We start from the raw sequence: 26,521 nt of genomic DNA on the forward strand, positions 1-26,521 counted from the left end.
GTTTATCATTGGATCCGGTGAAGCCTTCTAGGAGAAGCTACGAAGCTTGGATCAGACCTAATGGAACCTTCAGTTATTCAGGGAGAAGTGCACTTTGACTCCAGACAAGGGTTCAGGAACTTGCGGCTAACACGTGGCGTGAGGGGGGTCAGGACTCACTCCCACAAAGTGGGACCAGGTGAGGTCCAGTTGGCACTGGTCAGCTGGAAAGGCCTCTGGAAGCTTGTTGTATACCTGTAGCTCAAAACTGCTCAGCTAACATGCACTTAGAGTTATTTCCGAGGTCCTGGGTTCAAGGTAAGCAGGTCCAGTGTTCCTTTATGAGACAGCAGGGCAGTCCTTCTTTTGAATCTTCTCTGGTATAGGAGTGTTCTGATTTCAGTTTCTAGGAATACATATTTTATCTCCAGTGGCAGCCTCTGGGTGGGGGCACTTCTTTGTCTAGCCCTAAAACTGGTTCTGGTCAAGTTTTCTTTTTCCCCTGGGTTTGGCAAACAGCTTTTCTAGCGAAAATAAAGGGCAGGCAGGCCTAGTTGTGAGCTGCCTCTGCCAGTGGCAGGATAAGCACCTTCTGAAGTCAAGAATGGGATAAGAACCGCCCTCAGGCTACCCTCTGTAGCCCAGGAAGTAGCTGCGTAAAACCCAACAGGCCATCCTTCTCAGGAAAGGAACACCCCTCCCCACATTCAGGGCCTTTTGTCTTCTGTCTGGAAGGAATACATATCACACCACAGGAGTGACATTAACAGTCAGGTGACACTGGAGACTGGCAGAAAGGCACATTTGGTTTAGAAAGGAAAATCATAACTTTCTAAATGTGCCATTTTCAAAAAACTTTAAAATGTCTTGATTATTAGATTGGATTTTAAATACTATTAATTCGAGTCTTTGAGCCATCGTTCTAGTTATTTCCAAACTGTATTTATATATATTTAGGTGGCATAATGTACCCCAGTGCTTTTCTAAGGGAGAGCTAGCCTTGGTACAGTGAAAAAACACTTTGGATATTTTTCACTGCCAGGACATGTAAAACTTAAGCACACATAACCTGCTTTTTAAACTGCATGCACGCTGCCAGATGAGACATTCGGATCTACCTTAAGGATGACTTATAAGTATTAAAAAGGAATGTTTAGGCCTGGCAAAAAGGTTTATTTTGCTAGATCGAAACTGTACCCACAAGCTGCAACTGCAGGCCTAAGACATGTTTTGTAGCCCTGGGCACATGTAGTACCATCTTACAGGGACATATAAGTAAATTAAATATGGCAATCAGGTTTATACCAATGTTACTATGTTTAGAAGGGAGAGCACGTGCTCTCTATCCCTGGTTAGCTGGAGAAAAGTGTGCAGAATCCTACTGCCAAAAAACAACAGGTTCAGCGACAGAAGGCAAAAATCTGTGGGAACACCACACAAAAAATGGTCACCACCAACTTAGTGGCCCAAGTACACAACTGATTCCTACACTATCTAGCTCTTACTGGTCTTGATAGTCTTGCCTGTCCGTTAAAAAGCCTTGAACACTTCCAAAAGGTAGTGCAGGCAGTAATCCTAGATGGAGCTGAAAAATATAAATGTCATCCAAGTAGGGAACACTGACGTTTTCTAGCCCAGCCAGTACACAGTTAACCAGTCTCTGTAAGGTGGCAGGGGCATTCTTCAGTCCATAGAGCATCACTCTGAACTGTAAGTGGTTCACTGGGTTGGAGAATGCGGACTTTTCCTTATCGCTCTCAGTCACGACAATATGCAAATACCCTGACACCAAATCAAATGTGCTGGGGAATTTAGCAGCTCATCAGCATTGAGGAAGGGTGAGCATCAGTGTTGGTAACTGAATGGGGGCCTCTGTAATTCATGCAGAACCTAAGTTCTGTAATGGTGCAGCCTTAGGAGTCAATACCACTGGGCTGGAAAAGGGATTACAGGAGGGCTTAATTTCACCCAGATACAAAATCTTGGACCCTTGTTGATGGCCCTCCCCTCGTCAGACAGCCTATATATGTTATTCTTCATAGGCATGCAGTTCTATGTATATGTGAGCCCTGGGGGGTCAGTGAGAAGAGAGGCGAACTGTCCTAACAAGTGGTAGCAGTCCCTCTGGGGGGTAAAGACAGGGTAGAGGACAACTCTTTCCATTGATCTATCTTGCTCCTTATAAGAAAGGAGCTCTATGAGTGACTCGCTCTCCTACTTCTCGCCATCATCTGTCAAAAAAGGATTGTGACTTTGGACCTCTCAAAATAGGGCTTAAGGCAGCACATGTAGGTGTCCTCCCCTTTCTGTCTCCTCATCTCATAGGGCCTGGTCCACTGGTCTGTTAAGGCCTGGGGCTCCATAACCCACACCTTTTGACCATGCTGATAAAGCATCAGAGTGGTCTTCTGGTCGTATCAGTGTTTTGCAATTTTGTGGCTAGCCTCCAGGTTCTCAGCAGCCTCTTACCAGAGGCGCTGAATCTGAGACCGGAGGGCTAACATATAGCACACTATCTTGAGGGGGGTTTAGGGCGCTTGCTCCCATCTCTCATTTACAAGACTGTAGATGTCCATGTGTAAGGTGGCCAAACTACGCTCAAAGGGACTGACCCCCACTCCCTTCAGAGGCACTTTCCTGTGTGCAAAAAAAAAGGCATGGCAAGAGGATGCCCATTTACGCCTACGTTCTGGTAGGTCTATACTCATGGCTTTCAGGGTCTTATTGAACCTTTCAACAAGCCAAATGGTCTGGGGGTGGTATTGCATGGAGGACTTATAGTTTACTTCACACTCATCCCTCATGGGCTTCATGGAGGCAGATGTGTATTCCCACTACAGGAAATGGAAGCAGGGGAGCCTTGTGTTTTGCCCCAGACCTACCACTAACCTGGCAGGTCATGAAAGATTTGCAGAGGGTATCAGACTACATCCACATCAAGGGCCAAAATAAGTGAGTGACCAGTAGGTCAAAGGTTCTGACCTGTCCCAGTTGTCTTGCCAGGGTGATATGAGCCAACTCCAGTAGGACGGCCCAGTAGCACAGGCGGACCACCAACACACGGGCTGACCCAGTGTCAGGGACCTTAGGCCCGCTATACAGGAGATCAATCTCCCAGTCAATGAGGTGATCACAAGTGGTGTCACCAGCTGCCTTGGCCTTCTGCAGCAGGCCTTCAAGAGCTGGGCCCTCCCTCGGTGCTTTGCACAACTCTGCCTAGGTTGCCCCCTCCCATTGGTTTGTCACCTAGCTAACTTATGTAGCTCCTACAGGGTAACAATGTCTTCCTCTGTAGGTTCCGGGCATCACCCTCAGGATCAGCCACAGATAGTGGGAATATCTGTGGCAGGTTTCCCAGGTCCCCTGTCCTTCTTCTTCTGGGCAGATACCTGGGCCATTTTCCAGGCTCCAAGTCCTTTTGACTACTATGGGCTGCCATGGACCGTGTGGTCAGGCACACCCACTCAGGCAATTTCAACATCTCAAGGTGACACCTGAGTTCCACCTCTTTCTAGGTGGTGTGCTGTAGGTCATCCATAACAGACAGGCATGGCCAGACTCACAGGTACTTCTAAGGAACCTGAGATCCTCCAACTCCCCCATGAAAAAGAACTACGGCCACTGGATAGTGTCTCAACGGGTTGTCTGCTGTCACAACATGATGGACAGCATCAGCAACTACCTGCTCTGAGGACTCCAGATGATGCCTAACAGTAGTCATTCTGGCTCCTGTGTCTCTTAGCGCCTCAATCTCTGCCCACTGATGGTGACCCACTGCCTATACGTTTGGTATTGTCTGGCATGTGAGCCTTTTGGCACCATCTCCTTGTCGTCCAAGGACACTTCGGTAACCTTTACACTCCCCAAAACTAACTGAGGCCACCTCCTCCTCCAGCACTACACTGGCCATTCCTGTAGGGAGCTGCTTTCTGTGCTGACAGATGGGTTCTCCTTTAAAGTGCCCATACTGATAACATTCATGGAGTTTAAGCTGGAAGTAGCCCAGGGACATCTTCCCATTAAAACAATACTTCTCTTGTTCAGGATTAGACTGGGAATCCTGTCCCTGAAAACTATTTTAGGGGCCTTTTGAGAACTCTTTCTTTTTCCTTGTCTTTCCACTCCTTCTTCTGGTGGGGACCCTGTTCATACTTCTGGTGATCCCTCTTAAATACAGTATTGTGGACCCTAGTACTGAGCCAGCGACATATTCCTTTGCAAGCTCCCTGGGTACAGAGAGCTTGCAATCAATTAGACGTTGGAGCAGCTCTGAAAAACAATTACTGAACACTAACTTTTTCATGAAACAACGTAACAGCTCATCATATTTATTATTACCCTTTATCCAACCATACAGTCCCTTACTGAAAAACTCCACGAAATTCAACTAAGACCGCTTCTGGTGGTCTTTAAACTTTAATCTGTACTTTTCTGAGGTGAGACCATATTTCACAACCGGGGTTCCTTTTATCAGGGCATACTTAATCAAGCCTCTTTTCCCAAGTCCAGTAAGGAATCAGGTTGCAGGAAGACACACTGATCCCTGCTCTGGATCTGGCAAGGGACCTCACTCCAACGTGCCCACCTCTCTCCTCTGGGGCCATGGCCAAGATATTCTTTACCCCGTCTCCATTTCATTCTCCCCTGCTATATCATCATCATCATCCTCTTGTGATGTAGACTGCAATAAGTGGACAACTTCCCAAACCCTAAGGGCTATCTTCTAATCAAGTTTCTTGGAACTTTTTGTTAACTTCAGCCTCATCTCCTCGCACAACTGCTTCAGCTCTGCCACAGTGAAGCCTTCCATGTTGCTAACAAGCAAGAAGTGAACTCTGATTCCAACCAATGGTTCAGGGCTTTGAGGAGAACATTTGGTAGGTCAGGACTCTCTCTGAGAGAGGCAAGCAGTGTGGACCAGTTCAAGTTCAGTTGGTATGGATCAGCTGGAAAGCAGGAGAGGAAGAAGCTTATTGTGTCCCTGTAGCCCAAACAAGCGGCAGGCCAACTAACCCCTGGAGTCACTTCTGGGGTCCTGGGTTCAAGGCAAGCAGGTCCAATCGTCCTTCTTTAGATAGCAGGGCAGTCCTTCTTCTGAATGTTCTCAGGTCCAGGGGTATTCTCATTTCAGGTTCTGGGGATGCAAATGTTATACACAGTGCCAATCTGTGGGTGGGGCACACCACTATGTGTAACCACAAAACTGATTCTGTTCAGTTCTTCTCTTTCCCCTGGGTTTGGCTTGAGCCTATCTAGTGAAAAAAAGGGCTGGCATGCCATGTGTGAGCTTCGTCTGCCAGTGACAGGATGGGCATCTTCTTCAGTTAGGAAGGGACTGAGCATAGCCCTCTGGCTACCCTTTAGAGCTCAGGAAGGGGTTGAATACAAAACCACTGGCCACCACTCCCGCATCCTCCCCAGAGCCAGGATACCTTGCTGAGATCACAGTACACTCTATGAATTATATTTACTTCACTGCTTGGGTGAACTGGGGCAACATCATCCTCAAACAAGATTCTAACCTCAAGTCACCACCTTCTGTAGTACAGAACACCAGCTAGAATTGTAGACAACACTCACAGATAAACAAAGCAGCAAGTAAGACACAAGGAACAGCCAATTGCTGCTATGTGACATGGGTTACTTTAAACTGAGGAAATCCTTCTAATATACCGCTAAGGTCCTGACTACGAGTCAGCTAGAATTCTAAGTGGAGATTCCCAGGGGCTGGAATTATTACTGGTCTGTATCTCTAAATGGTATTCCTCCTATTATGAGTTAAACCCCTGGAAATGAGAAAACTGAATTACTGTGCAGTACTCCCCAAGGTATTCTATATTCTGTACACATTTACTACCTGTTCTTAGCAGGTGGTGTGTATGTGCTCAAGTTTCTGTGCTCAGGCTTCTGTGTGGGTCAGAGTTCTAGGGAGGGGGAGGGGATTGGCAAAGAGAAAAGGTAGACTAGTTCTTGCAGGGAAAAGGATTGAATGCTGCTCTCGTGCCAGAGGAAAAAATCAGAATGGAGAGGGGGATAGATCTTGCTGCTGTGCAGGTAAATCTTCCTGTACTGGCTGGTAAAACGGAGTCGTGTTTCCGCACCCAGGAAAGCCAGATGCGAGAATACCGGGCCAGTCCTCATCAGGCATAGCAGGATCCCAAAAGACAGTTCTGCTCCACCTGACTCCTAATCAAGGCCTAAGTGGACTGTGAACATGGGCATTTGCAGAATTCAGCATCGTTTTTTTAAACTTTGTGCAAAATAATTAAACACTTCAAAGGTTCCAGGATGGCATGAGGTCCTTGGACTAGCAATATAAATGAACAAGTGAAACATTAAAAAAAATATACCTTTGTTAGAAATAAAAAACGGACATACCTTGAAGAGCACACTAACAGGATTACGCTTAAATGTATCTAGTGCAGGGAGACTCATTTAATAAAGCTCCTAAGTCCATCTCACCCTGTAAGGTCTATAAATAGCATGTCCATTTCAGAATGATAACGTCGCAGTAGTTTTGCACCTGCCCTTGTTTAAAACTATTGTGACTGTCTTTTAACATATTAATGCTTATGGGTTTGAATGAAGCATGTCAGAACACAGGCCATGAATAGATGATACTGAATAGAATTTTCTTGCTTGACTGCATAAGCGATACCTTTTCTTGCAGGAAAAAAAACCTCACAGGCAAAATAATGACGACATGACAATGCACATAAATCAAGAACTGCTTGTGGGTTTATTTTACACTTGAGAAAACAGTGGGTTTAATTGTGTGAACCAAAATGTACTGTACAATATTAATGATAGAACATCAAAATGTATAATTTCGTAGTGCATTGCTTGCTTTATTTGTATTTATTTCTTCAGGTTTTTTTTTAGTCTGTTAATTCCTTTTGTACATGCATCTGAACAGACGCAGGTACCATTTCCTATTTAAATCAAGCTGCAGGAACTAGATTTTTTCTCCAAAAAATGTGGTTTTACACTATGTACACAGAAGTCGAATATAAAATGACAATATAAAAAGTTCAAAGAGAAAGCATACAGCCAGAAGATACAAAGGAAGTTAGAATAGTTTAAAATGTTAAGATATGTTAACATGTAGAATTTAAGCTGATGCTGGCAATTTACAAGGAACATAATCCAACATTTGCCCCGTCTTTTTTTCCTTTTAATTAACCATTGCAGCACACTATAGAAAGTTAAGCTTATACCAAAGCTTGCATTTGTAAATAACTATAAACTTCAGTACTTATGGTACAGAAAAAGAAAGAAATAACATTTTACATGTCTTTAAATAGAAGCTTGCATACTTTTTGCCACAAGTGGCGTTATAGCATCCAGAGGGTTTGGGCATAGTGGCGATTTAGTTTTCTTTTATAATGTATCCATATCTGTCTTTATCCAGATAGATAGAACATAGATATAAATATTAACATGTGTGACTTCGGAACCCATTGAATATTAGACAGATCTCGTCCTTTGCAGAGATGCATGCACGTTACAAACCAGTTCTCTGTTTAAAAAAAAAAAAAACACGTTATAATATTCGGTTTTAAAATATGTTTTTTTGTCTGACACAGACTTCCTTTGAATGATAATGCCTTTAGCCTTTTTTAGGGGAAAGGGACATAAATGCTTTTACAGCTCTCAAAGGGTTAACGTGACGCTACTGTCTGTGACCTTTATTGTCATGGCAACATTGCAATTTTAAGATGTTCTGTTTGTCATTGCTCTTTGTGTCTTTTTTTCCCTCTTTGTGGCTAAAGAAACGTCTCTCAATAGTGTCTTCCACTATTTCCTACAAAAGATAGCTTGACATCAAGAAGGATGTTGGAAATAAAAGGTCAGCCTTTGACTCACAAAAAAACATGCACAGATCAGACAGAGCATATAAATATAACTATAAAATATGTGTAAGAAAAAAAAAAACGGGTCCAGATAGGCAGTTCAGCAACAAATGTAAGACTGATTTCAGAGGCTCAGGCCAGGCCTAGTGCAGTACTATGAATAGGTTAGTGCAATGTTCCTGTGGTCACTTGCATGCCTGACTGCACGCTATTGTTTTTCTAACTCGGTTACATAGATCAGGTGGTCCTCAGGGGACTTGCCATGTGTTTTACTAAGGTGCAGTTTGACTGCGTGTTTGCTTGCAAAAGTCCGGTTACACAACTTACACTGGAATGTGGAGCCCGAGTCCTCCTCAGGAAGTCCCAGCGAGCTCAAAGTCTTATTGGTGAGGACTTTCGAAACATTCTGCTGTTCTTGAATTTGATTTAGAGATAATTTGGAAAGATCCTTCAAACTAAAGCCTAAATGCGTCTCTAAATGCCCTATGTATGTAGATGCAGTCCTGAACTGAGAGGCACAATCATTGCAAAAGAACACAGGGTGTCCAGTGTCCAAGTTCTTTAAAAATTTTGTTCCACCTGTCCTCCTTAACTGGTACTTCACATTGGCCAACCAGTGGCTAATGGTGGTCATGGAAAGACCAGTAAACTTACAGATGTGTACCCGCTCCTGGGGGCCGAGGTCTGACATTATGTACTTGCCTTCAGGAGTCTCACGCAAGCTGGAAGCAAACTGGGCCTGAAGAATAAGAAGATGTTGCGGGTTCCAGTTGGACTGTCTACCTTTCCTTTTGTGTACTGGGGAAAGCTCATCTAAAGCTTCCTCAAAGCTACTTCCATCAGCGTCTGATTTTTCTGATACGGTCGATGGAGTCGAAGATTTTGGGGTCAAACGTCCTGTGAGGTTCTTGACCATGTCAGAAATATCCATCAGTGCACTTTCTCTCAAGGGTGAGGATACGGAATCTGTCATGTTGGAAATGAGAGGCTTGTTTTTGGACTTCGTTAAGTCAATGGGCTGATCGCTGTTCTCATAGTAGTACCGGTCAATGGCATCCACCTGTTTGGCAGGCGTTGTGGGGTAAATGGGCTTATCCAGCATGCTATTGCTTATCTTGTACAACATGGCTAACGGATCCAGGGAGGGACTTATGGGTTTAGAGACTTTGCCTAGATGAGTGTTCATAATCGATTGCAAAGCACTCAATGGATTAATAAATGAGGGTTCTGGTGAATGGTCCGTGATGATCCCTAAGTTATTGCAACCATTGGTGACTTTTATTTTGAGCGGTTCAGTGCCATTTGGTGTATGAACTTCTGCTCGACTGTCCTTCTTGGCCTTTGGAGTTTCGACTTCAGGGACTTTTGTGAGCACTGACTGTCCATTAATTTCATCAGGTTTTGGAAAGTCTTTATTTTCTTTCGCTTCAGGCGTCATCACTTTGACTGGAGTGCTTCTTTCCTTTTCCACAGGTTTCTCTTCTTTCTTCACATTTATTTTGCCAGTGACCTTCTCAACCAACTCTTCCATGGCAGAAACATTGCTCTTGTGAGGTGGTGGGGTTGGACTGCCAGGCGAGTGGATTAGTGCATTGTGATCAGAGGATAGTGACTTCACGCTACTGGCATAGGAGGGCTGCATCTGAACACTCTGCACTGTGGATTGAAGGCATTTCAGTGTCCCTGGTAGCTGGTAGGCTGCATGAATGCTTGGATACCCACCCCAAGAAGGCGCCCCATTCTGAGCCTTGCTGATTGCACTTGTCACTGTGTTTTCCAGGGATTTCAAAATATCCAGCCCCCCTTTAGGGCTGTCGTCAAGATCCTCTTCTCTGAGATACTGGTACACAGTTGTGGGTTCAAACTTTTCTGTGGAGTCCTCAACTTCTTCTTTGATCCTTTTGTCAGTCTCGGTTACCAAAAATGTTTCCTTTTCTGACTCTTTCTTCTCTTCTGAATGTGTGGATCCCGTAGGAGAGTCAGATTGCCTCTTGATATTGGACACTGAAAGTCGAGAATGGGTAGTCGGGGGCAAAGGTATGGACTGAATCTTTTCCTCCACCACCGAGTCTAACACTAATTGTTTCCCCTTTTTAGATGCAGAGTTGGTCACTTTTAAAAAATGACCAGTGACCATCATGTGTGCAGTAAGCTGTTGCAATGTGTCATGGGAACTGCCACACTCCATGCATTTCAAAATTTGGGCTTTCCTGGCTTCAAACTGCCAAGTGTAGCTAGCACCATTCTGATACCCATACCGGTTGTTTGGAGTCACATATGGGTTAGCAGATTTTGGGTCCTTTGCATTATCCCCTGTTGGGGTTCCTGGAGTGACCCCTGCTGGCTCAGGTGAACATGGGGAGGTCAAGTCCTGAAGTGCTCGTTTTTTGGTGGAAGGAACAAGCTTGGTGATGGCTGGAACCGGCTCCTTCAGAGGCACTTTCTGGTAATGCTTTGTTTTAATCATGTGCACACTGAGATCTTGCAAAGATTCAAAGGAATGCCCACAATACATGCACTTTAACACTTTCTGTGCATCCTCTTTTCCTTCCATTTCCATGAGGGAGCGCTTTCTGGGCTTAGACCATCGCTTGGTTCGCTCAGATTCTCGGTCCCTGTTGTCATCCCGATAGTGCCCAGTCTCATTCATGTGCACAGTTAGCTCCACCAGTGTGTCGTAGGCCGCACTACAGTCTTTGCATCTGAACTTACTTGCACCAGTGAACACAGACCCATAAAGTTTATTGTTTTGCCGGTAAAGTTGCACGGTGCTAAAGAGACTAGGCTCTGGTAGCAGCCCGTACGATGTCTGTTGCAGAGTTTTTGCCAGTGCAGCCTGATGCCAGTCGTAACCTGATCCACTGCTGTTACTGGTACTATTACTACTGGTGCTGGTACTATTACTCATATGTGTACTGTTACTGGTGACAATGTGGGCATTAGATGTGGTGTTGGCACTGCAGTTGGTGTCAGAGTTCTCATTATGGGCACCTTCGCTGCTTCTTGTGTTCGGGCTGCATTTCTTTAAGTCTAATGCTAGAGTTGACCAGCAGGATTCGGAGAGCAAATTTGCATAGACAGCTTTAATTTGTGCCAAGCTGTCCTGTGGGTAAGAAGCATTGTCTGCACATGGAACATCTTCTTTCTCTTGGCCGTCCTTGGATGAGGTGCTTTTGAAATCCGCCATCTGATCGCTGTTCTCACTGAATGGCGACCCATAGCCTGCATCTTGGTTTGTGGCAGTGCTGACCGGGGAGTTCTGGTAGGTCTGAGCTTCTTTGAGCTCTTGTTCTTCATGGCCCAAATACTCATTTTCCTGGACATCCAATGACAGCCCATCGTCCTCTACGTTCTCTTCATCCAGTTCTGCTGCCTTCAACTCCTCCTCAGGAACGTATGCTGAAAACAAAAGAGTAAGAGTTATGTTATGGAAATTATACTTTTTCCATCCTCAATAACAATCAACAATAAAGCAGGCAGCACGGGAAAATGGTCAAAGATCACAATCAACAACTGAAGAATATTTTTGAAACTCTACATCCAGATTAAACTGTACGTGGAAACCTACAACATCATAAAAATTGAATGTTTCTGTAAAATAATATTTTTAGTGGCTAATATTTTGATCTGCTTCCGGAAGTTGCAGACAACTTTGTTTTTTTTAAAAAAAACTATTTCTCAACTAGAGAAAATAATACGGTTATACAATCTGCCTAGAATTTAAATTCTTAAAAGTGCACTTAAAATTGTCCCATAAAACAAAGTGTCAAAGCAACTAAAGAACACTATAGCACATTACCCTAACAGGGTTTTGTTGAATCTAGGTCAATAGGCGATTCTCTGTGAATGATATCACATACTAAGTCAACAATCTTATCTTATTGCTCTCTTTAACCACACTTCTGTGGACACTGGGAGCATGTTGGTGTTTCCATAGCACCCCATGCTGCCAAAGTATGTTTCATGGTGCTTACTTGTGGTTGACTGATTTGGATACAGACACTAACACATACATAGAAGATGGATTATTTAAAAAATATATATAAATCGTAAAAACAAAGATTAGAAAGAGCCAGTAGAACTGAATGACAGAGACACCACACAGTTCAGAGGACCAACAAAGAATAAAACATTGCAGGTGTCAAACCATATATTTACTAACTCATGATGCCAAAGGTTCAGAGTCAGTAACCCACAGCTGTGGTGCCTTGTCCTCTTAAAGAGATGTCCAAAGTTACTTGGCCAAAGGTCTAAGAATAGTAGCAGTGTCTAGAGATCCTCCATCTTTCACACCTTAGATAATAAACATTGATTACAGAGTTTGATTCATCCCACATTTTCACACATGGGGCCATATTATCAAGAATGGCGATAACATTATTGCCGCTTTAGCGGCAGGAAACTGATGCTTAAAGCGGCGATAAGGCGCTTGATAATATACCCTTGTGAATTCCAATAGAAGCCCAGGTTCTGGTGGGAAGGACATCAAGCCTCGGCTTGTATTGGAATTCACAAGGGCATATTATCAAGCCCCTTATCGCCGCTTTAGCGGCGGTTTCCTGCCGCTAAAGCGGCGATAATGTTATCGCCATTCTTGATAATATGGCCCTGAATCTTTAAAGGAAATTTAGAACAAAAGTAACATGTTGACTGTCACCAACCCTTGGAAGCCACAGAGTTGCTGGACCCAAAGTCATCTTACATGCATATTGGTGCAGTCTAAGAGCTACAACAAGAGATGAGCTCTAACGGAAAAGACACCAAACAGATCAAAGGATCTCAACTTGCCAACAATGCAAGATCTGAACTTAGCTTGTATTTGGCCCTAGACATAGAACTGAGGAAACGGAGTTCCAAAAAAAAGTGCAATGGAGGGGACTTCAAAGGCTAGAAAGCGCTGTCAGAATTGGACTATGAACACAATGGACCACAGCCTTTAAGTAAGTCATTCGGACCCTCTTCAAGGATGAGTGGGGCCAGACTCAGAGGGTCCGATTCACAAAATGTCTCCGCAGTCCTGGCAGAGCCTCCTCTGTCTTGGTAGAATATCCACAATGAGAAACTGCAGTTTGGAGAGCCTACGACTGTGGAGGCCCTGTGAATCGGGCCCTTCCAGAGCACTAGATATCTGTGTGCTGTGTGCTCTCCTTAGCAAGTCTCCCTGTTATGCATTACAGACCAAGACCTTTTTTTATTCTTTTTTTCCTGAATGCCTTACTTCACTCAGAGAATTGAGAACCACTGACTGGATCCGGTATCTAACAGGTAGACGGGATGTGACCTATTTGAGAAGCAGACTGAAAAGAGGTCTGGAAAACATAATAAAGGCTATAGGACTACTACTGTAGGGTAAAATAACAACAAAGTTACAAAACTGGGGGAAGCTGTAACTCAATATGATGCTAGGTGCAAATCGTCAAAATGGTGGAGGCACCCCTGTAGAACTATCTGTTTAGAATACTTTCCATTTTCATTACGATTAGGGATCTTAACTATAATTATTGAGCACATACAAAAATGTTTTATTGGGGAAGCAAAGTCACGGCCTAAACCATTTGAAGTGTATGTCAGCCAGCAGTAGGGTAAATTCTGGATGCTTAGTACAAAAATATGCTTTTCTCGCACATCAATTAGTACAGCCTAATGAAATAAGAATAACTGCAACTCAAAATGTCTCACATTAAAAATGGACACAATGGGTGCACGGGATAAAATTGATCTACTTATGGCACCCAGACAGGCAAGCACTAGCCGACTGTAGGTAACAACTGGCAAGCTTACACTCAGGTCTGCATGTTTAGGCACCCATAAGGAGGAACAGGGTGTGAGCAGAGGAGAAAAAAGCATTTAGGTGGACAGAGTGGGAAGCAAAGGGAATATATATGATCGGACAGCTAGAGCAGGAACTGACACTAGAAGAATTCCACCAAAATAAAGAGGTTTTGTGATTTGCCAGGGATCAAACATGAAACAAATGCAGCCACCACTTGATCAAAAAAGGGGTGAAATAAATAATTGGCTAGCAAACCAAACAGCTTAGAAGATATACAACACAACATAGAAGTAGGGAAAGCACAGAAGCCTAGTATTGACAAACTACAGAATAATGACAAATAAACGATATTCTAACAATATATTAAACAATGTTGAAGGAACATTGGGAAAAACACTAGGACTAGAATTTTACAACCTGGACAGATATTGGAAAGAAAATCAGGAAATGGCGAGTGTGGTGTGACGAAAGCAGTTCAAAGAATCACATGGTTGGCATTTATTTTCTTACTGGCCGGATACGCACGACAGGCCTATGCCCACACCATTTGATAGTGATGCAACAAGGACTGGGACATAATCCATATTTGATGGGCCTAAGCTCGGTGCTTTCTGGGAGAGAGGGGAGATCTGGACAAAGCTAACATCAGAATTGCATGTTGTTTCATCAAAGAAACCCACACGCTACACAACGTCAATGGCATATCCAAACGAACCAAACACGCAAGATGATCAACTGTGGAACTAACGGTAGTCAAAATATGCATACTGAAATGTGTAAAATAGCAAGAGTCAAATGCTATCTGAAAGACCATGACGTAATTATCTCAATAACATGTGGACATTTCCTGAGAGAGAAAAGTGAGGGGTTTTGTTTTGGATGTCCAAATGAACAAGTTGGGCAAAGCTAAGGGAAATCCAAAAGTATTGGTGAGATGTGGTGTCTACAAAAGCGTTAAAATAGTATAGTACATAGGGTTTGAAGTACAATGATGAAAGGGAAATTTGATAATCAAGCATACATAACCATTAAAAGAATACTGACAGTTAACATGTTAGAAGATATTTGCGTTAAACATTTCAAAATATGTTTTAACAAGGTAAAATGTTGAAAACGGAATACATTAAAATTTCTTGTTGCTGCCCACCTGAGATTTAATGCACCAGAATCTCACAGCTCTGTCTAAAAATTAAAGACAGGTCTTAAAATGAATTCGTTTTACTACAAAGAATGAAATCTCACGCTAGAGCAAAATCGCATTATCTTTTTCAAAAGAATTGTTTTATATTTTGAACTGATTATATAAGCATCTGCTTTCCATCTGGTGTCAACCGGTGGGAGAAATGTAAAGTGCTGCTCCACTGCAAGTACATTTTCTCTTTTTTTAAATTATTTTATTTGTAAATTTATAAGTCATATTCATATTGAGTATACAATCTGACATGAAAAATCTCTCTTTTTAAAAACCTTTTCTCACTTTTGTCTAAGGGACTTCAGCGACGTGTTGTTCTTTTGATCCAACATGTCACAAAAAATCTGCAAACAGCAAACTTCATTAGCTTCATTGTGAGCTTTGATTCACCTCAAGAGCTGCTCCTAGCATCTGAAGTATTGCTTTAAGAAGCAATAAGCCTGGTTAAATATGGTCCAATATCTCTCTGCAGTCACTACTTCAAGGTCTGCAAAGTAGCAAACACAACTGACATAAATTCACCTTAAACCACGAGTTCTTAGATATGCAAATGACTTAGGTTACAAAAGCACACTATTCCAGTAGGAACAAATCTTCTTTAATGTCCTTGCAGTTCTGGTGAGGAAAATGGAAAAAAAAGCGAAGATCTGGAATTGGTGGCTCGAGCAACAGCCACCGAGACACACTTGTTTTACCCAACCCACCACAAATTAGAAAAATATATACCAGCCCTTCGCCATGGCTTCACATTCATGTATATTTGAAATGTTTCAAGGGGGTATTCTAATTAGGCTTTCTATTATCTAAACTACTTTTAAGAAATATTTTAAAGAAAAGGGTAATATGCACTGCATTTGTTCTACCTCTTACCCTCCTTTTAAAGCAATTTAAAAGGCCATCGAGAGATAATGGCGCCACCATCCGGTGGAAAAATAGTAAGCCAGGCTATGTTTACCAGGGTAAAATATTCAGAAAGTAAGAATTAACAAAACTTTAACATTCTGTGATACACTCGGATCATATCAAAAACTTGGACGATAGCTTCTTAAGAAGTGCCTAGAAGTAGCAGGGTTGGCATATGCCAGCATTCCACAAAACGAGTAAATAAACAAAGGAAAAACTCTGCTTCAGAAGTCCAAAAGAAAAGATTTGTAATACGGCCCCCGTGTTTGCATTATGATAAAGACAGCCTTCGTTACTGTATACAAACAAAAACGGCGTTTTCTTGGAACACAGAACTACCAATAGGGGAACTTTCTGAGGAAAACGTTTTAAATTATGCCTTCATCATCTGCCATTCATTTTCTTAAGCGAGAGTTTGGACATTAGTATTCGGGTAAATGCTTAATTGAGAGTTGTAAGCCAGCGGTATCAAACTTGTTTTTCATATTTTTCTCTTTTTAAATTTTTTTTTTTAGCAAAAATAACATCCGGTATTGTATGTCAGCTAATGAAATAAAGAACATGAGGTATATGTTTGTGAAAGATTATTCAGAAATGGTTAAAGACAATTCTATTTTGATTATTAGGTGAAACATTTTTCCCTCGGTGAAATCTACTGAATGACTTTACTGTGGAATTTTAAATAAAGCCCGTTTAACCCGATTCTTTCGGGGAGATAAATGACATTTCTGTTCATCAAATTAAAGAAATTCTCAAATCAGGATTCCTCCTGTTTCTTCTCGTGTCAACACAGCTCTAACTTCATCCCCAGTACACGGAACTGATCTTAACAGAATGCTGCAAAAATGGGACACTATGCCACTTACATTCTGAAACCTCTGAGGGACGCCTGGGACATCGCTCCGGTTTAACAAGGTAGGTTTCACAACTCTATGTGAAGCAAAAAAATGTGAGGGTCAAAGGCGAGATAAAAAAGATGGATATTTTCATATTTTACCAACGCGTTTCTCTTCATTTTGCAAAGCGTCTTGCCATGATTGGACAGACGTGCTGTCATCTCTCAGCAACCTTAAATGCTGTGCATTTTAAATCAAGTGGGCATCAAGCGCTATATTTAAGTTCACAGCAATGCGCGCCACAGGCTTGCTGTGTTTTCATTGATTGAGTGAGCACAAAGAATGGCATATCCAACCTTTTACAATTTCTGCACATGCAGGGTAAACACAAACATTTTCAAAGACTATCACTGTGCAACTCTTAAACTCAACCTTTCCTTTAATCGCCCATGTAAGAATCTGTACTCGGACTGTAGCATTTTCACTAAACGGTATGCATGAATACACACTCATATTTAAATATATATCTTAATGTTTTTTCATATACGAACTAAATTATTGTAAAGAGATTGCATTTTGTGTTTAAGGTGCAGAATACATATAAAATGGAGATTTTATTTTCTCCCTGTGTCCTTACATAAGGTTTGAGTTGAAATTCTTACTACACAGTTTAAAATTTAACCAGGCCTGGTTGTGTAGCATTCTTTAGCGTAATGTATGGTGGGAAGAAGAGACATTCGACTTCTACAACAGAGAAGAGCATGTTTCTGTCAAAGCTTCATTTGGAAATCACCTGAAGAAGTGAAATCTTTTCATGGAAGTCTGCAAATAAAATACTTCGCTGAACTAATTAAAGTTTCAATTATTAATTTTCTTGGGATGAACGACAGTTATGTAGTTTAATACTGGATACAAATTTAAAATAGAAAAATCAATAAAGAAAATCATGGTTTTCATGGGAAAACTCTAAAATAGTGTCGAAGTCAGATTCTAGTAAGTTTTTATTACAAATAACGTTTTTTAAATCGAAAATGCTGCATTAGCGGAAATGGGTGGCAGTTTGGTCAAAATGGAATGAGTACCACGGAAACCTGTGTGAACCTCCCATGATCCCTTCCCTTGACGAACCATTAACGCCGTAATGAGTTTATGTACTGATACCATCTTGTGTTCTGCGACATCTGAAGTGGTATATTTGTATGAGAGTCTGTGGATGCAACACTGTAATATCTGTGAATATAAATGTGGAATGACCAACAAGTTTATTTTTGCAAATAAAAAAAGTTATAAAAAAAAAGAAAATGCTGCATTAGGAGCACATACAAAGCCTACGTGTGTGTTGAACTACAGTGCAGTCCTCTGAGGCCATTAGGTTTCTCTAACCTACGTTACTGAACATTATATATTCATTCATGAAATACCCTGGGATTACAACCATTCTATAGAGAGGGGAATATTCTGAAAGAAGAGTACATACAAGATTTACGAAATAATTAACAGGATAAGGGAATTAGGCGGTGTTGTTTCAAACAGAAGAGTCATTGGGCCTAGTGCAGGTATTACTACGAGGTAGCGACTCCGCGAGGAAGAATTCTGAGACATCGTTTTGTAAACTCTACCAAAGGTAATTCTCTGTAACTGAAGTAGTGAGAAGTATGGGTCTGCCAGCAGTCGCAAAACACAGGGAGTTCTAAACCACCCCATTAAGGAAAGAGTAGCTATGAGTTAAGGAAGGTGTATCTCATTGCTCACCAACCCATTGCTATTTCGTGCAAAATGTGTTCACTACTGGAACACACTTGTAATAAGGGCAAGCCAGTTAAATGTCAAGTCTTAGCTGTAGTCCTCTGTAGGTGTAGTAGAACTGTAGGACCAGTTGTGTCATGCTCCAGTACCAGTAGTGTCCTGTCCCAGTTGTGCCCTGCACCAATATGTGTGAGCTCTCCCAGACCTAAACATCACTGCCACAATTCACTGAAGTGCAGGAGATACTGATGCATCATGGTGTAGAATAATTACCTGTCATATTCTCTCTCTCCCTTTTGGGTCGTGCAACCCTTTCTGTAGAAGAAAAACGCAATAGCACGTGGAAAATAAGTGGTCTGCTCAAGTTGCCAAAGCATGGTCATTTATAAATTAGCATGGAACTCAAGCACAGAAGCAGCATCATTCCTTGTTGCTATGCAACGCCTTCGAAGAGGTTTAACCACCCTCGCTCCAATCTAGATGAAAACAAGAGCACCTTTTCATTTACCCTATTGTGTGGGGAAATTGTTGAACATAAAATATGTGCTCTATAATGACTGCAATTGCTTTACATTAATCTCTGCTGTATTTGACTTAGCAGCCATGACCATGCTGTGGACTGGTACTGTTCTGCCACACAAGTCTTTTTCTCGTTAAATCATGATCTACATCAGTGGTTCTTAACTTTAGACTTCTATGGGCCCCCACGTTATCACTAGTGGAATTCACGGGACCCGGCATGGGCAAATTATATGTTTTGAAACTTAAAACAAAGCACAACAAATACAGAAACAAGAGTACATCAGATACACAGATTAGGAAAGTTTATCTAATGCACAAGGAAAATATGCAAAAATAAAAAATTTAATTTTAAATGGAAGGCTGGAGCTTTTTGGAATGTAAGTCTCATTTCTAAAGGGTAAGGCAATATGCCACATTCAAGCCTATCACTTGGTCTTTTTTTACTCCTAATGCACGCTCTCTTCTTGTTGGCCCATACCTGTGTTTCAACTGCGCCGAATGTATTAATTTATGCATGTATACATTATTAATCTGCTACAAATATTAGATTTTTCCAAACAGCTGCAGGCCATATGAGTAGGTGTGGTGGACCCCGAGGGGTCTCCAGGCCACAGGTTAAAAAACACTAATCTACAATATTTGCTGTTTAGCACCACTTCTGCTCTCCCATCATTCCTGGCTCTCTGGAATGCTGGCTACCATCCCTACTCCTTTCTTGAACTACACGTCTCCTGAATAAATGTGCTTTGTCAAGCTGGCAAAATAACACTAAGTATAAATATATTTCCATTAATTATGAATACTTGTGTAAAGGCCAGGCTTTAGCCTATACTCGCCCACCACAGAAAAATATTGCAGGAATTCTGGAGGGCTAACATTGAGTGATGATGAAGAGGTGTAAGTATACCAAACTGAACAGCACTCTTTATTTTGTATCATGATTTTCTTCCTTCCTGCTAAAAAACAAAGACTTGTTGGTTTGCAACAAGACTTCACATTGCAGATCTCATTCTGCCCAGTGGGGTCACTGTCAGATAGTGCTGCACTGAAGGGATAAGGAAAAAGAAAAAAAAGGCAAATTAAATCACCTTGTCGAAAATATTATGTCTCTAATATGGGTGATGAAGGAGAAGTTGGTTGCCAAGCTGGTCCGCAAAGATGCTTGTCACTTCACATAAGGACTAGCTCGGGTCTCCCCCGACAGGTGACTCTTTGCTGGAGCCCAGGCTCTCCACGTAACTGACCGCGCCAAGCATCATGCTGACAAACGCTGTGGGGCCTGCATGCCTGGGGCTGCTTGAGAGGTGAACTCAGTAGGCACATGGACTTCAGCCTCCATTTTCATCACTACCAGATTCAAGGGAAACAGCAATGTATGGCTGGAAGCAAGGAGTGCTGATGGAATGGCTAAGATGTGCCTGAATACCATAAGAAAGTAGGAATGTTTAGCGTCTCCAAGATGAACTAACAACCTCCAATCGTAGAACGACCTAAGTTTGCTCCAAAATCAATTTCATACTTTTGAATCAAAAAATGCAATCTTGCTTTATTGATTTTTGCTTCAGTGTTCAGATAGGTATTTCATTGAAAAAAATGCCAAACACTTCTCCATGTGTCTTCCAAACCATCTCTAAATGTTGGAAGTCCAGAAGATGAGATATTAATGAATAACATATGCTGGCATGTAGAGCCCAGACTGTGCTCCGCTATGCAGCGTAGTATCTGCCAGAAGCTGTCCAATGATGTTAGGGTAAGGCCTGGCTGGGTGGCACAGAGAATGCCCTGGACAGATCACATGCTCTTCCTGATGGCATTAAGTGGGTTCCTCTTGCAATACTTTGTGACTCAACCCAGAGAGTGGCTCTAGGGTGATAAACAAGGCCACAGAAACCTCTGATACTTGAATATAATGCCACGCTGATTAGAGTACGTTCCAAGACGGATTAATAGAAAACTAATGTTTTTTTGTATAGTAATTTGTGTCTCTGTATTCATATCAAACTATTTACAAAGCAATCGATATACCGGATTGATGCCATTAGGGGAGACCGCGTCTTTCATATTGCATCAAAATAACAGAAACATATAACCTACATACATATACCTAGTTTCTAGGATTTGTGCCACATGTTAAGTTTGTGACCACTCTCCCCACGAAAGACCCCAGCTCGCAGGCTCTGTGTTGCTTCCAGAGATAGTGGGGCAGGAAGAGTACCACTCTTGACGTACAACGATTTGGCCAGAAGAATTTAACTTACAGGGGAAAAGAGAGAGGAGGGCGGGGAAACAGATGAAGACGTTGAACTGGTTTTAAGATAAAGAGTTTTAACATTTTAAAGCACTATGAACAGAAACGTCTCTACTGCAGTATAACAGTGAGATAATCTGTATCCAAACACTTTGAATTTGTTGTAGAAAGGGACAAGTGTAGCAATGTCAAATTGCATATGGCCACAATGTCGCTTTTCAAACAGAATCGAACTGATTATTTCTCATTTATTACACAGTAATGTATCAATATGTTCAGCCGTGATACTAGGCGCACTCACCAACCATTTAATTTCATCTCGTGGCCTAAATTCATACAACACAAATCAGCACTTCCCGGGTGTTAGGAAATACAACACAAGTACTGTGACCCTTAAACATGGCTGCTTATCCTGGACAGGCCACGTGGACCCCTGTCCGCCTCTCTGCTTCCAGCCTCTGCTCCCCGTTATCTACGGCTCTTCAGCGCTGCTGGTGCGAAGCTCGAAGGAGCTTCGGTAATCACTGCTTTGCGCCAACACACAGGAAACTGCGTTTGCTGTCAGTCTATACGACTTTCAAAACCTATGCCTACCAAAGGAATCATAAAAACCAAAACTATACGCGTACCTTCTTCCTCGCTTCACGCTGAAGCATAAAGTTCCCCGATCCAATCAAACGCTGTCGCTGCTTTTTGCGCGTGCGAGATAATTAGTGAGGGAGTTTTCCACAGCACGCGGTCATTTTAAAACACGATTTTGGAACCATCTGAGAGAGTATAGTAAGTGAGGCGGCCAAACAACAGGACTGTGAAAGAGGGCTCCGGAAGTGTATACTTTCATAACATTTTCTTCGTCTGTACTAAATGCTCTTTATCGTCACGTAGAGTCGTGAAAATCTTGCTGTTTATCGAGACGCACGAGCAGGCCTTCCTGCGGCTGCAGCTACGGCGGCCTGCAAGCACACCACACGTACCGACGGGAGGGCCTGTTCTGTTCCGACTGCCGGTGCTAATGCAATGTGACATCAGCAGAGGACCCGGGGAGAACCGGAAGCCGGAATATGCACAGAGGAGGATAGGTTACACACACAAATCTACACTGCCATCCATGCCAGAAGAGCAGGCACATACAAAGCCGAGGAAAACGTTCATTTATCATAAAAAGTGACTGAGCAGGGAAAAAAATGTGCTTACAAAAATTAGTATTCAAATATTAAGAGAGCGGTTTCCTTTAAAAGAACAGTAACAAACAAAATATGACAACACAGCACACAAAAATAGTTACGACGCAAGGGACCCGATTGGAGAAGATTTATAAATTCAGATCTACCTAATGGGGATTTGGGAGGCAGCTGACCACAGGAAAGTCTGCCACCCCCCAACCGGGTTGTGGGGAAGCGGAGCAGTCGGGCGACTGCTCGGGGTGTGGGCTATATTTGGGCTACAGATGTAGCCCAATGGGGTATAAATACGGACATTTTGTGGTGCCAGCCATCATTTAATTGGCGACACAGTGGCTAGCACTTAGGAAACGAAATTTCCCTACCCTCCCGTCCCATGTGTCTTGTGGGAGGGGCGGGGGGGGGGCGGGGGTGTTTATGGTCCTTGGGGCGTGCTTTGTTTGAACAGGTGTGCAAGGGTTTTTCAGTGTCTGCTTAGGGTTGCCACTTGGTGCAGGTGCCTAGGGCGGTTGGCAGAGAAGTTGCCATCGTTTAACGAAGTTTATTCTTGTTGACAGCGCCAACTCAGGCTCAAAGGGAACGGCTAGTTTAGTTCACACCTGGAGGTCACAGGAAGTTCACGGTTATGTAGGAGGTCTACTTGAGATGGGGTTCATAGTTGTATTAAAGGGCGGGGAGGGTTTAAAGGGCACAGTTACAGATAAACAGATATGGAGCGGGTACAATGTTACTGTATCAAGTTCATGTGGGGGGGAGGGAGAAGTTTAGAAGAGGGGGTAGTTTAAGATAGGTGAGTTAACTGTATAGTGAGGTTTTAGTTTTGTGAGGCAAAGGCCTAGGTGGTGTTGTGATGTGCTTCTGTTTCAATAAAGCAGCCTTTTTCACACAAACCTGGTGTCAAGTGGTCCGTGCTGCTCCCCTCTTCCCCAATATGCGTTCACAAAGATTTGCACTTGGATATATTTGGCAGTAGAGGGGGCACCTTCAAGACACCCAAAGATCCGTGAGTTTTATTTCCAAATGAGCATGTTAACAATGCACCCACCACCTTCAGCTCAACCACAGTGCAAATCACTGACAGTACTTGGGCGTCTGTAAATCTGAACTCGGCTGAGGCATCTTTTATCACTTGCTCATCCTGTAAATTTGAGCCGGTATGTCCATATGTGAGACAGGGTGTGGTGGGTGTGAGACTGCTGTATCGGTGAAAGATTGAATGAGTGCGACAAATGCAGACTATAAAATGGCCCGATGCTTACTCCATGTACCGTTATTTACATGTCTCCACCACAGGGAAACAACTACACCAATAGCTCTTTAGTGCATAACCTTTGATGAGTTCACCATCAACACCGCATATTCTGGCTGCACACAAAACATATGTTCTCAGTGTAAAGTCATCAACAGATTCACTTTACAATGGCATTCGGCTTTGTTAGGCCAACTTTTACAACAACATTTCTACATATTTTCTGCTATTGAGAGGGTACTTTAGCGTGTACGTTATGTCACAAAATAATTTTCACAAACCTGTATTAAACGTTTATTGCAACATATCTCTGGTAACATTACAGATATTGGTTTACTGTTTTAATATTTTAAAAGCGCAAGCGAGGGCATTGTGCAGTAAATATCTGCTGTTGATAATTGTGCATTTACGCATTAGAATCAAAACTTCAACGCAGGTCTGTGACTGATAAGACCAGTCCTATCTCTCAAGTAGATCACGAAAATTTAGACAGTTTAATTCGGTGTGTGACAGAGCATGAGAGGAACTTTCAATTCCAGAGTAATGCCTCTTCAGTCAACCCCAGACCTTTAGTGGTTGCATGTTTATAGATACAAAAAGAGCTGATCTGTTAGTCTTGAGGCAGGTAGACACATCACTAAAAGAGGCCTTCAGAAGCCAATGTCCAAGTGAACCCAGAAGCTTCACTGCCCTACGCCACCAGAATGGGACACTGCCAAAGTTCACAACTTTGCACTGGGCTTGAAAATGTCTCAACTGCAGAATTGGCACGGTCTAATGAAGAACCATGTGGCAAAAAATGTCATTGTATGCTGGATGGAGGCACTGACGGAGCTAAACATCTTTTCGAGCCTGAAAATACCTGTTCCAACATTAAGCTGCTTAGAAAGTATCATGTGTCACTCGAGTAAATAAACAGGTTGAAAATGCGCTACCGTCTTTATAGTTGAAGGAGAACACAAAGTGGTTGGTGGAATACATGAATTAAACCCTAGCATTGTTAATTACGATTAATGCATTCCATGCCATCATTTATTTGCTCACTGAGCCATTTATAGACAGGGACCCGCCACATGTACATAAATTTAGGCCCCACCCCAAAAAGGACAGCCGAATCAGCACTGCTAGGCCACATCTCATAAGCAACCCCAGACATGTTTCTGCATTCCTGGGCCTCATCCGCCTGGTAGAGCATGAGACACATTGGCACAGCGAGCTAAGGGGCACATTTTTGGTCAGTACCCTTGCCACTTTGGACAACCCGCTAAGAAAGGCAAAAAGGCATAGACAGGAATGCTTGAAATAAGCTAAACCACTTGCATTTACTTGAAGAAAATCCCATTTCATTTCTCCTCAATCTGCTGTTACAGATATGGACCAACCGTATGCTGATCAGTGTAGGGTTGGCTTAAAAGGAAAACTCCAGCCACAACTGTTAGGGTGCATCCCAAGGAACGGGAACTCCAGCAATTCCATACGTTGCGGACTCGTTGACCTTCATACGTGAGGTGCAGTTCAAGCCCATGATAGTTCACACTAGACTGACTCCATTACAGTTCTTCTGCACTATCCCTTTTGGAGTGGGCAGTGCCTAATTTGAGCCGGTGGTTTCTGGCGCTTAGCACCATCACTTAATCGTCAACACCGGCGCTTAGAGTGCAAACTTGATCCAAAGATATTGGAGCGCTTTTTATGAGCACCACTTAAGGACACATTCATTTTTGGTATGCACAGGTAAATTAAGTGATTTACCCAGAATCACAGGTTCTTGAGCCTACGCCGAGACTCAAACTTGGTTCCCCGGTTCCAAATTTGGCAGCTCTGGCCATTACACCACATGCTCTCCCTACTAGTAGGGTTAGTAGTTGCTTCTGTTATAGGATGTGATAATAAGAGCAATGGGCTGGTGTAAGCTGCCTCCGGACGAAGCCCCTGGCACTTATTTTTTCACAAATTAACCACTGGGGGTGGGGAATGGACTTCACCATAGTAACTGCCAAAGGTGATGAGTAATCCAAAGTTTTACATCCATCACTTACGTTTTTCTCAGCATGTTTCAAAGCAGCACTACTTTTTCAGGCAAATAATGATAAGAATATGGCGTGAACGCAGTTTCAGGCGTAAATTCTAACCCCCTACTAATTGTGTTCACTTCTTTCTAATGCCCCTTTATGCCACAAGACAGCACCATGCCAGGGGTCAGTAGGGTAGGCTCAATGCAGTGTAGTACTGTAAATCTGGAATGGCAAAATGCGCCTTTAAAAGGACAATTAAGCGTCCAATTCACAAAACCTGCTGCAGTGTGCAAAAAGTGATATCCACGAGCCCAACTGGCACACCCATGTTCATATAATGAAGAACCACAGCAATTTATTGCAACAGATGGAAATTGTCTTTGGAAAATCTTTAAATAGGGAACATTTTTCACAGTCCTAAGCATAGGGTCAAACGGGGGAGTCTGGTTGTTACCAGGGGAGGCCATGGGGGTGGCCCTTGAGAAGGTAGTGAAACACTGACTAAATTGTAACTTGGGGATAAAGTCACACCTTACCAATAGGTCTACACCTCCAATTTAAATATTCAAGTTTAGTATTAAAAAGTGCTAAGTACGCTTAAAAGTGGGTGTAAAAAATCCTTAAACAGCTAGAAGTTTTACCAGATTCATAATTTACAAAGCTCAGTATTTTGGAACGAGGGGAAAACCCATAATATTATAATTTTTTAGATATTCATCCACATCCAAAATGTTTTTTCTCTTTCACTGGGTACATGTAAGTTTTTAAGTTCAATTTGAAAATCCAATCTCCCACCGATGTACAAAGATGCATTCGAAAAATTGGATGTGCAATTTGCTTGGCGGTTTGCTTGGGAAGAGGTATGCGATCAAAATAATGTTATGTCGTATCTCAGAATGCCCTTTTGCAACTGGTTGCAAAACCTGGTTTATAAATATTACTAGGCAGGTCACAATTTGTTAACCCCGGTGAATGGCTGCAAATGAAGGAATGTTGGATTGCAAGGGACAGCAGGCCACTGTCC

At 42.5% G+C, this 26,521-nt stretch overlaps 1 protein-coding gene across 2 annotated transcripts in view; it reads right to left on the reverse strand.

The window, feature by feature from the left end:
- Nucleotides 1-6,695: 6,695 nt before the first annotated feature.
- TSHZ1 (teashirt zinc finger homeobox 1) overlaps nucleotides 6,696-26,521 on the reverse strand; it is a 116,516-nt gene continuing 96,690 nt past the window's right edge. For both annotated transcript variants that reach the window (XM_085606950.1, XM_085606951.1), the window contains exon 2: nucleotides 6,696-11,231. In XM_085606950.1, coding sequence (XP_085463076.1) covers nucleotides 8,041-11,231 — 3,191 coding nt within the window. In that variant the 3' untranslated portion in view covers nucleotides 6,696-8,040. The remainder of the gene's footprint in view (nucleotides 11,232-26,521) is intronic.

Source organism: Triturus cristatus, chromosome 5_2 (assembly GCF_964204655.1).
Source record: "Triturus cristatus chromosome 5_2, aTriCri1.1, whole genome shotgun sequence".
NCBI classification, from domain to species: Eukaryota; Metazoa; Chordata; class Amphibia; order Caudata; family Salamandridae; genus Triturus; species Triturus cristatus.